Genomic DNA, 11,942 nt, shown 5'->3' on the forward strand with positions numbered 1-11,942 from the left:
CAGAGCTGTCAAATAAACGTCAAGCAGCGAGGAAAATTTGGTTCATGGATTCATTTTCTCTCAAAGCACTCCAGTTTCTCCCCAGCCTGCAATTTCTCCCCCCTAATCCTACATAAAGTTAGCTGCGTGGTTTCCAGGCTGGCAGCTGTCATCCCCATCTCAGCCAAGCCGCACACCATCAGTGATTTGGAGATCAGGCTTCCTTTTGTATCGAACACCCGGTGCGTGAGCAGGGGAAGGCAGCGCACACCGGCGCTGCGTGTGACAGCGCTGCCGCCTTTATCCCCGCTCCCGTCATTCTCTCACACGCCGCGATCCCCCATCCGCATTGTCTGCCTCGCTCCATCCCTGATTAATATGGACACGTTCTCGCTCCTCGGCCGGGGATCCCCGGGAACCCGCTTCCTCGGCCAGGGAACCCCGGCAACCCCGTTCCCCGGCCGGATGCCGAGATTCCCCTGGCCGGCCGGAGCCCCCGCCGGGCCCGCGGCGAAAGTCGAGGCCCCGGCCCCGCGCGGGGCGAACCGCGGCGGCGGCGGCTGCCGGGAGCGGCCGCTCGGAGCGGGGCGCGCCGGGACCCGGCGGAACCGCGGCCCGGCGGGGGGGGTCGGACCGGCCCCGCTGCCCCGGAGCCCCTCCCCTCGTCCCCGGGGGGCCCCTCCCCTCCGCCCCCCCTCACCGGTCGTTGAGCTGGTCCTCGGTGCCCGGCAGCGGGTGCACCACGAAGTGGATCGAGGTCATGTTCCGCGCCGGTGCCCCCCCGGCGGCGGCGGGAGGCGGGCGGGCGGGGGCCGGGCACACAATGGGGGCGGCGGGGGAGGGGGCTCTCGGCCTCCGTCCCTCCCCCGGGGTGGTTCGGGGCCGACCGGCGGAGTCTGGGGCTCTCGGCGGCCGCGGCGCTGCGGGCGCGGGGCGGGGCGGAACGGCCGCAACGGCGCCGCTCGGAGCTGGGCCCGCGCCGCGCTCACGCACGCGCCGCCATCTTGGCTTCCAGCGGGCCCTTCTCCCTGCCCCTCCCCCGCCCTCCGTGCGCCGCGACAGGGAAGGGGCGGGGCGCGACCGGCGCGCGCGGCGGCGCGCGTGCAAGCCTCGTGCTGACTGGCGCGCGCGGCTCCCTCCCCTGCCACTAAGCGCGCCGCCGATTGGCCCGGCGCGCCGCCCTCGCGGCGGGCCGCGGTGACGTCATTGCGCAAGAGGGACGTAAAGCACCACGTGCCTGTCCCTGGCTCTGTCTCCCCCCCCTCCCCCCTCCCCCAGCCCCGGCGGCTCCCGGCGCGCGGCGCGGTGCCCCTGAGGGGCGGGGCGGGAGCGGAGCCGCCTCCGGCCGGGGCGCTCCGGGGACAGCGGGGCAGGGAGGCGCTGCTCCCCGGGGCTGCCCCGTGAGGGGCACAGGGATTTCCCCCGCTGCCCGCAGGTGCTTCAGGCCCAGCGCCCGTCGGCCCGTGCTGACTCTCTCCTTTCCGGCTGCGTTTCTTGTTGCATTTCTAGCCAGTCTTCCCTTCAGCAGCCGGGAATTTTCACAATTTTTCAGGGAGGTTCCCAGAATCATTAGGGTTGGAAGGAACCTCTGGAGATCATGCAGATGTGCCCCTCTGGCAAGGCAGGGTCATCCGGAGCAGGTGACACGGGAACGTGTCCAGGTGGGTTTGGAATGCCTCCAGAGGGGGAGCGACATCCCTGGGCAGCTTCTTCCGTGCTCTGACACTCTGCATAAAGCCGCTCTACCTTACGGTGAGGTAGAACTTGTATTTCAGTTTAGGGCCTGTAGTCCTCGTCCTATCGCTAGGCACCAGCAAAAGGCATCTGGCAACATCTTCTTGACACATTCCTTTAAGATATTTATATCTTTGATGCGGTCCCTTCGCAGTCTTCTTTAGGCTAACCACTAGGTTGGTGGTATAGAAGAATAAAAAGGTACCACGCTGTGAAACTCGGTGCCTCTGGCCTGGCATGCCTTCCTTCTGGACAGGGTTCAATTGAATTGTTCCACACCTTGCCAATGGAGCTGTTTTTAACAAATTAACATGTCAATGTACCGAAGGTTGAGTAGCGAAGTCAATAAAACAGCCATTTGTTTCTATAGAAACTAAACACCTTAGCAGGGATTGTACCAAGCTTTGATTTTGGTGATTTTTTTTTTTTTTTAACTGGAATTTACTCCTTTTGCAGCCTGCTCTTGCTTGTTTTCGAGAAATCAGAAATTGGAAAACTGACTCGGAATGTTTTAGCATGTGAGGAATGATGGTGATCACATGCTAACAGTGCCAAAAAACTTTCAGAACCTAGTTCAGTGAGTTAAAATTGATTTCTGAGTCTGTATAATCGTAAACACTAAAAATCTCAGTTTGTTCCCCACTTTCAGACCTTAAGGAACTTTGTAAGTTCCCATCTTCCACTCCCTTTTCTTCCTAGGCTCTTTTTCCAGTTCAGCTGAAAGGAGCTAATCCAAGAATAGGCTGATGCAGCTGCTTGCTGCCCGGAGATTTGGAGGAGTTTATGAAGCCTTTTTTCCCCAACTATCATTAACATGAGGAAATGTCATAGAGAGAAGAAATACTCAATTGATGCATTCCAGATTTTTTAGATGAAGTTTCTCCACATGTTCTGTTCTCAAGTGGCAGTGATACTCAAATGCCTCCAAGAATACAAATAAGTAATTTAGCTTATCCTGGGAGGGAAATACTAACAGGTTTCTGGAAATCTATGAGGCGTGGAATAGGACTCGTTCTGTTTGGTAGTGAGACAGTGCAGTAGCTGTGCTTTTAAAAACTAGTAGATCCATGTTTACATTTTTACATTTTTTCCTGTTAGAACAGAGCTTAGCATTTATTTATTATTTAGTTCTGTGTTTGACTGTACCTAAGTTTGTTAGGTTTTTTCTGCCTTTTTTCTTCCCAACATCAGTCTTTATGCTTTCCCTGAAAATATTTGTGGTGTTTATCACAGTGATTCTTGTGAGCTGTGTTGACCTCAGTTATTTTATCAGAATCACTTGCATGTTTTGATAAGCACCTGAAAAGCCTTGCTTCTCAATTTGATTTTTTTTTCCCATGTAAAAAATAAAAATATTTCCCTTTGGCCATCATTTCTTTTTTCCATTGAACAGCAGGAAGATGGGTCACATGAATTCCTGCAGAGCCCTTCTGAATGCTGTCAAGAATTTTTGGTAGGTTTTGGGAAATTCCAGATAATTGTGTTTGCTTTTCTGTTCAAGATGTAGCTCTCCAAAGCATTTACATTTCCAAATGCTATGACTTGTTCATTGGAATTCTTCAAGGGGATGGGTATAAGGAAGAGATTTCCATTGCTCTCTCTCTTCCACCATTAACATACAGCCTTTAAAAGTTAATGGGTTATGGAAACTGGCTAGATACAGGAAAGGAGTTGGGGAAGCCCTAAGGGGGGTGCACATCTGTTTACATTGTGTCTGAACCCCAGTTTTAGCCATTGCTTGTGGCTTTGCCAATGCAAACACTCAGCATGACCAAATTTTTTTTTTTAATTAAAACAAATTCCACTGGAACTGTATTCAGAGCCAGAATAACCTTGAGTAGTGCAAATGTCAGCTCTTGTTCACAGGAAGAGTTTACACTGCTGTCTAAAATGGCAACTAAACATGGGTGAGGGGACACAAAGCCAAGTGCTCAACCCATGATGTTATTCTGACAGGAGTTTGGAATATGGAGGAAGTTCCAGCTCAAGGATGTGAGGCTGAATCTTACTGGTTGACTTTTGCATTACCAGGAAGTGGCAAGCATTGAATGCCTGCTTTGGCCACTTGGTTTTGGAAGATAATTACGGGGGTAACAGCGTGATGGCCCTTTGATTATCTGAATTTGACTTCAAATAAAATTGCTTTCTGATTGCAGAGCTACTCATCCTTACAACCTGTGTTTTTAAGTACTTCAAAACAGAAGATTTGTCCAAAGTGTTCTCTCAATTGCCCCAGTCTTGGATGTGAGCATCCAATACTGAAATTACATTTTGAATTCATGTTTGCCAAGTCATGAAAAAATCCTTCTTTACAAAATATATCTTTAAGACAACACTGTATTTCTTGTCCTAAGAAATTTGGCTGCCTACATTGCAAAGCTCCTCCATGTGTAGATAGTGCTATTTTCAGGTCTACAGGTAAAGCAGAAGCTTCCTTATGAAGGTGCAGCTATAAATACACCAACACCCAACCTGCAGAACAAGTCTCTTGCTCATATATTTTTTGTGCAAGAGTTTTGTCAACTTGGAAATACCATACAAAATAACTCCTGTTATATCTGCTGTCATATCTGAAATTCCGTTTTGATGGGTCAATGTTTCTTGAAGTTTTCAGACTGGTAGAAGCACAGAGATCCAAAGAGGGATCTCTGGAGGTCATCTTATCCAGCCTCCTGCTCCACAGATGTTCAGTTCCAGTGGATCAGGAACTTTCACATTAGAAAAAGCTTCTGAATGTGCTGGGACAGATTTATTCCCAACTGCTTGCTATACAGCAGCTGCAGGCCTGGCGGATTACACAGAGCCTGTTCGTTCTGAGGGGAGGGGACCTGCTAAAGATGGGAGGATTGGGGTAAGAGGACTGCAGTGGACTTTGCTCTGTAAACAGTGGGAGCAGATGCCAGCAGGTGTAGCACAGGCCAGTGGCTGACAGGACATGCAGAAGTCATGGAAGAGGCCCCGAGTGGAAGTAAAGGCTTCAGGCACTGAAGGAGAGTTCCGGAGTCCACTTTCCAGGCTGTTAACTCCAGATATCAACAGAGCTGACATCAGGCTGGCACCGTAAGATTTTGCTCTGGAAGAAATGAGGCCAGCATTCCTAGAAACGTCAGGCAAGAATGCTGTGCAGAAAACTGCAGTTTCTAGATTGTTCCCAAGGCTGAAAAGAAGTTCCTATAATGAAGAGCAAAGTACATGGCAATGTTTCCATCACCTTGTGTCACAGACTGAAGTAAGGTAGTGCTTTCATAGCAGAGCTGATGAAAACTCATTTTCCATGGAACTTTTCTTACACTGGGTTTTTCAATGTCTAATAGTGCACACATGATTTCTCTCTGCCCTGTGATTTTTCAGCAACTAAAAAAGTTGCTGAAGCAACTGAAGCTCTGCTTTGATCTTTATCTTTCCCCTAGCAGGAGGACTTAGGTGGTTTTCCTGCTGCCTCTCGAATGCTTGGGTCACTTAAGCTGGCAGAAACCTCTGAAACCATAAATTTGGCTGAGACTCAGATATTCAGAAGTGAATATGGTGAGTTTTGACACACAGCCTGGACTGAAATACATTATTTAAAATCAGGCCATTATGGAGGTGCCTAATCTCCCTTCTCCTCCCTTGTCTGATCTACTCTGCATTTCCTCTCTTTAGCTCTGCAGTGAAGGGCCCCAGTGAAGGGACAGAAATTAGGATTCTGCAAGAAATTTAGCCTCCAAGAAAGCTGGAGAGGGACTTTCTACAAAGGCACATAGTAATGGCTTTACGTTGGAAGAGGGCAGATTTAGATGAAAGGTAAGGTAGAAATTATTCAATGTGAAGGTGGTGATGCACTGGAGCAGGCTGCCCAAAGAAGCTGTGGATGTCTCATCCCTGGAAGCGTTCAAGGTTGGATGGGGCTTCGAGCAACATGGTCCAGTGGAAAGTATTTCTTCCCATGGCATGGAAGTTGGAACTAGATGTTCTTTAATGTCCTTTCCAACCCAAGTAACTCAAGGTACCTATGATCCGTTTCTCCTTCCTTTACAGTATGGTTTGCTTTCTTTGTTTAGGGGTGTTGGCACAACATGTCTGGGATCAAAGTAAGCTATCTGCCCAGTGTTTGGTGGAGTTTGTAGATCCACCAGTAGCTGGTAGACTGAGATTTTGACACTCATTTGACATTGCATCTCACCATGGTTGTAGCCCCTTACTTGCATCTTTCTCTTCCAGCTCCTGTAGAGACACTTCTGAACATCTATTCCTTCTGACTGGACATCTAGGACATCTCTTCTTGTCCAGGCCCCACCACAAAGTTTAGATGATCACTTCCTTATGTGTAGACCAGACCTGTCCAGTGACAAATGCAGCTGAATGTGACAAGAGGAGCTCACGAGGCATCCTGGGCACTGTGCAGGAGCTGAAGGAGGAGGCTGTGGGCAGCCTCTGGTGTGACTGTCCCTGTAAGGTGGCACGGGCACAACTGGCATGCACAGTATATTTGGTGGGTGTATCTCTGAGACTTTGTGTCACCTGGGCAAGTGTTCCTGTGCAGGCAGCTGTAAACCAGAATTGTGTTCTTTTGTATCAGAGCAGCTTCCTTTAAGTTCCTGGTAAGGAAAGACAGAATTTGTTTGAACTTTGGCAACTTTAGGTGAGGGGTTTTCTGGGTTCCCTAGGGAGTTGCCTTCTCCTTATCTATCTGCAGGCTGTCAAGGTGATTAACTAGGACAAGAAAAGGTTTGTTTGTGGTTTTTTTTTCCCTATTAGTTTCATTTGATTGGGTTAGCTACTCTTGTCTTAACCATATTTACCTTCAAAGATGGCAGTTTTGGAAAAGAAATCATCATTATAAAATGTGCGGGTGAAATACATTCACAGCAATAGTTCTGTGTGGCCTTGATTCAGGTACTGCCTTCCGAAATTATTGCAGAGTAAATTTGTTTCTGGCAGGGAAAAGAGTTGAGACCTTCCAGGTCAAAAGCAAGTGAATTATTCCATGGACTCTAGTGGGGCCAGGATTTACCTTTCAGGATACATATTTTCAGCCCACTTTTTAGCTGCTGTTCCTCTGCCCTTAAATAGCCATTTGTCATGCATGGCTATTTATACTATCATAAGAAATAGTAGATAGTTCTTGGGTTTTAATTCCCCTTGAAAAAAAAAATTAAAATTTAAACATTTCCAGAGAAGTTCAGTGTAGCACAAAGCAGTGGGTGCCAAATCCCCAGCCATCCCCCTATGGAGCATGGTTTTGTTGGCCAGCTCTGTTCCTCATGGACTGAACATCCATATCTTTCCCAGAGATAACGAGCCACTTTGGGAGCAGAATTTCCTATTTGGTTTTACCCCAAAGGAGGCCACATTGTGTGCTCTCAGGCTGCTCCACAACATCAAACAGAAGATGGTGAGAGGAAGATGAGTTGCGAGCCCAAACTGCTGATTTGAACAATAGCACAGGCACACAGACAGCCAATCTGATTGTGAAATAGCTCCAAGGCAGCCTCCGTTTACAGCTGGCACTTGAAGCAAACCAGAGGCTGTGTCATTTGAGAAGTGGCTTATAAACAGCGGCTGTTCAGGAGAAATTGGGCCTGGCAAAATGAGTGTACACAGAGGCTACACATCCACCATCCCTTCTGAAATATCTCTTCCATATTTCAGCATTTCAGGTTACTGTCAGGAGGTGCAGGCAAAGTGTCAAACACAGCCCATTCCCTGTAAACAATGGGTTTTGCTTCCAGAGGTGATTGCACCTTCTGCTAAATATGTTATGAGGTTTTTTCTTCTTTGTTTTCCCCCTTCCAATCATTAAGGGCATTCACATAGAACAGGATGGGGTTTTTTTTATTGTTCTTCCATGTCCCTATAGGGTCTTCCCTAGATGAGAACACAGTTGCAGTGGGTCTTGCAACTAGTCACAGAAGTGATTAAATGTCAAAATAGTAGATGTTAAATTCATGTGAAAGGAGGCAGCTCTAACATTTGTGAGTCCCACAGAACAGGATTATGGTGATGGTGCTTCAGTACTGAAAGGCAGAAAAAAAATTGCAGTGGAGACAGTGGTCAACAGGAAACGGAGCACACGGAGACTGTGCTGGGAACTGTTTGGCAGTTAACATTTAGCTTTATTGAAACTAATGGAGGAAAGAAAATATGAATAAATAGTGTGGAAGGTTTTTCTTCCATTGCAGTTAAGGGGAAAGGGACACAGTTGACTGATGGCTGAACATTTGATTGTGAATAACAGCAATTGCAACACTGTTGCATATGCCTGCATATGTGTTGGTGAACGTATTTCTATAGACAGGCAGGTAGGTAGTTGACACGAAACTGCAGGCAGATTTGCACATTCAGAATTACTACTAACTGAACATACAGGTAGTTTCACTTGTGAACTGAGACTTTAGTTATTGGGGCTTAAATATTTAATACTGTATATATATTTTGTCTATTTTTTAACAAAAATGTCAAGCAAAAGGTTTAGGTATTGCAAAATGCTAAAGGAGAAGAAATATGGCCCTAAGTCACCTTTGAAACATTTTCATGAAAACTGTAATGCCACTAGAATCTGAAGGAGGGCAGTCAGTATATTATCACTTGCAGGAAACTTCAAAGTTTGAATTTGGTTTATGAGCATTGGGCAAAAGAAAAACGGAACTAAATAAGCCAGGTATAAACTTGTACATTTTTTACAACCTACCTAAATCCAGCTAAATTTGCCTGAAGTTTTCCCTGTCGCCATGCCTTCCAGCTGGCAGGGGAACCAACCCTTGGCTGCTCCCCTGGGCAGAATGCCTGCTGGGCACACTGCTGATGCCCTTTGGGAAATGTCTTCTTGTGTCACCTAGCTTTTGGGACTACAGAGCACAAATACATTGGTTTGGGATGTCCCATTTAGAAATGCTGTTCAATTTTAATGAGAGAGCACAAATACATTTGTTAGGGATGTCCCATTTAGAAATGTTATTCAATTTTAATGCACAAGCCACCAACTTTTGCCTGAGGAATGTACAGAAGTTTATAGTACATAAGGCACTAGGGCAGGAGTTCAGATAGGCTTCAGTCATAATTACAAGCAACTTAGCCATTTGGCTTTCTATTTCCTAGGATTTATTCTACTGTTCTGATAAGCTATGATTTAAAACACACTGAAGTGCCAGTGCAGGCTAACAGCCCCTTTTCCTACACTGAAACACATCACAGAGAGAAGACACTGTGCTTTGTATCTGTCTCCCAGCATGAGGGAGAGGATTACTGAGAGGTATGGGGCTCTGCCTACAAAGACCACCTCACAGGCTGTCAGCTGAATTTGGAGTGGGAATCAGATCCAGAAAACAGATACCTGAATTTAGGTGTCTAGTCTGCCACACTAGGCAGTGGAGACTTAGTTATGGCAGTCAATGGAGCTGGAAGTGTGATTCGTCCGAGGAAATGTAGTATCCATCCTCTGTTAAGCTGAATCCCTCCTGGCAGTGGGAGGTGGGACGCTGAGCTCATCGGGTGTGGACGCCTCTGAGTACACAGCTACAGCCTGGAAGCCCATCCCTGGTAAGGATGCGCTGATAACAGGGATCCAGTCTCCAGTTGCTGCATTGTTTCTGCAGTTTAATGAGAGGGGTGGGCTGGACCGCCCCCCCCCGCCTCCCCACTCCCGGCAAAGGATGGAGCTGCAGAGCCCTCTGGAGAGCCAGAGAGTCTGAGCGTGTGTAGGCAAGCTTCATCCCCTCTGTGAGGAGTGGGTGAGCACATTAGACCTTATTTAGGTAGTCAAAATGGCACTCAAGGCTGTGCAATAAAGAAACAACATCTTTCTGTTAAAATTATTTTTACAACCTCTATTGTTGAGTTCAGACAAATAGACTTAACCAAGCCTTCTTAGGATATGAAACATTAGTATCTACCACTTATGTCTGAACCTATGTTTTAGATTTTATTTTCCAGAGTAATTTAAAATTATGCAAATGAGCTGCCAAAGCAAGGCATTATACAGATTTGTGAGGCAGGCAGCAGAGTGTTAACCCTTGGTGCTGCAGCTTGCTGTGGAGGGAGTGCTGCTGCAGCAGCTGTGTGTGAATTCCTTCCAGCCCTTGTGTTCTTTAATTACAACACTCCTGTGGCAGGCCTGAGGTGTGAGGCTCACCCCCTGCACACCCCCACTGCCAAGTGGATTTAGGTGGATGGAAGAGCTGTGTTTGCTGCATTGTTCACCTCACAGTCCTGCCCAGCACAAGCTGTACACAAATCTGGTCTGGACATCTCAGAAAAGACAAGTGTTGTAACTGTCATCTGCAGTTTCATACGGGTTGTTTCCAGAATATTTGAAGTGACTGTCATGGGAGAAATATTAAATTGCTTTTCAAATGCCAGCACTGCAGTAACACTTTAAAAACAATTGACTCTGTCAGCTATAAGTCCTCTAGCTTGCTGGCCTGGTTTGTATACACTAGCAGCCTTGACTTTCTGTAGAGGAAGGCTATTAAAAGAACTCCATGTTGTGCTAATTTGTGGATTCAATAGCTCATTATCCCACCCAGCTATAAATGTGGTGGGGATCACTCTCAGTCAGGAACAGATGGGTTTTGATAGAAATCCAAGGTCTGATCTGCTCTGGAAGTTTGCCCTGGTCTCTGCAACTGATGCCAACAGCTGACATACCCACATTGGTGCAAGCACTAGTGCCGAGCAACAAATCCGATGTTTTAGAGCAGTAAAGTTTGGCAAATGGCAAGAGCAGGCAAATCCCCAACGTGCACGAGAATGCAAGTGCAGCCAATCTCTAGTGGAGGTGCCTGATGATGGGTTAAAATAGTGGCAGCCAAGCTCAGGGAAAGAGGGAGAGAGTTCACATTGGGCAGTTTTGGAAGGCCTGGGTTTGTGCCTCAGTCATGCTCATGTGGGATGCCATGTCCTGTGAATATTGGATTTGTTCATCATCAGGCAGGGATGGATCCTGGTGAGGGCAGGAAGGAGTGTGGCTTCAGTATGGGAGGACTTGAATCCACATTTCCTCCTGCACTCCAGTTCATAGAATCATACAATAGAATCATACAATCATAGTTATTTATGGCTCTCTATGAGAGAGCTTACAGAGCACTGCAGGTTTCAAGGAAAACACCAAGAATATGTATTTCTCTAGTGAATTGCTTCAGGAACAAACAGTGTCTCAGCCCTGCTCCAGGACACAGAAGTAATCTGGGTTTGTCTCTTGCACCCTTTTACACCCAAACTCTTTAAAGTTTTCTCCACTCGCCAAATTGCTCCCTCACTTTTTTTCTAGTTAAAGGTGTCATTTCAAGCTGCCTGCCAGAAGCTGCCTGTGTCAGCCAGCAATACTGAATAAATACTTCAATATGTTCAAACCTGGATGCTATTGGTGAATAGGCTTAAAACCTATGGCCATTTTTAAACTGGATACACATGTGTGCACATAAAGGTTATCTCAGTTTAGCTACTTTGGTTTTGCTTGTTCTTAAGAGCATTTTTGACTCAAAAATGTGATGTCTCTCACATACTTGGAAAGAGTTGTCCAAAGCACATGATCAGCATCTGTTGGTTTTGATATGCCAGAGGAGCTATGTAAGAGATGCAGAGATCAGAGAATACATTGCTGCTGCTGTGTGTATTTGTTTTTAAATTTGGATTTTCTGTTTTGAATTGGGAGGTTTTCTATTGTTCAACAATTTAAGCAATGGGCTGATGGTCTGGTAAATTAAAAAAAAAAAAAAAAAGGCATGAAACCCACTTACATTGGTTCAGGTTTTGTTAGTTTTGGAGGAATATGAAGATAGAAAGCTGAAAAGGATATAAATCAGACACTGCTGCTGTACTGCCAATGCCTGGCCAGCTTAAAAAAACTAAACTAGTTTAAATAGGCAGAAACACTGTTTTATGATGGCAAACAACATAACTGAGCACTAAGACCATGGAAAGAAGTTGCTATGAAACCTCTACAGTGCTCTGGATAAGTTCTGCAGCACAGGCACCTATAGAGTTGTCACCACCTGCCAGCCTGGGCATTTCCTAAAAACAGGGGTGTAAAATTGTAATACACCTTGATTTCTATAAATGCAGCACCAGGAAGTGCCTTACAGCTCATTTTAAGTCAGTGCAGCTTCAGGGAACTGTAAGCTGTTCCCAGAACCATCTCTGAAGACAACACTAAAGTCTTGTCCACAGTAACACTGAAGCCCTGACTTCTGTGTCCAGACAAGGGCTGCCCAGACTGCTGTCATTTCAATTAGGTTCTTAGCAAAGGTCTT

At 46.7% G+C, this 11,942-nt stretch overlaps 1 protein-coding gene and 1 long non-coding RNA gene across 12 annotated transcripts in view; one reads left to right on the forward strand and one right to left on the reverse strand.

Annotated features, from left to right (window-relative positions):
- UBR5 (ubiquitin protein ligase E3 component n-recognin 5) overlaps positions 1-1,035 on the reverse strand; it is an 85,084-nt gene extending 84,049 nt beyond the window's left edge. For 10 of the 11 annotated variants that reach the window (XM_030266528.4, XM_030266526.4, XM_030266522.4 and 7 more), the window contains exon 1: positions 680-1,023. In XM_030266528.4, coding sequence (XP_030122388.4) covers positions 680-741 — 62 coding nt within the window. In that variant the 5' untranslated portion in view covers positions 742-1,023. Of the gene's footprint in view, positions 1-679 lie in introns of all 11 variants that reach the window. The other variant, XM_030266531.4, reaches the window with a different exon arrangement.
- A 284-nt stretch (positions 1,036-1,319) lies between these two features.
- Positions 1,320-11,317, forward strand: LOC140682458 (uncharacterized). Its single transcript, XR_012054235.1, has 2 exons — positions 1,320-3,166; positions 5,914-11,317. It is a non-coding gene; the product is annotated as an uncharacterized lncRNA (long non-coding RNA).
- The last annotated feature ends 625 nt before the right edge of the window (positions 11,318-11,942 follow it).

Source organism: Taeniopygia guttata, chromosome 2 (assembly GCF_048771995.1).
Source record: "Taeniopygia guttata chromosome 2, bTaeGut7.mat, whole genome shotgun sequence".
In the NCBI taxonomy this organism is placed as follows: domain Eukaryota; kingdom Metazoa; phylum Chordata; class Aves; order Passeriformes; family Estrildidae; genus Taeniopygia; species Taeniopygia guttata.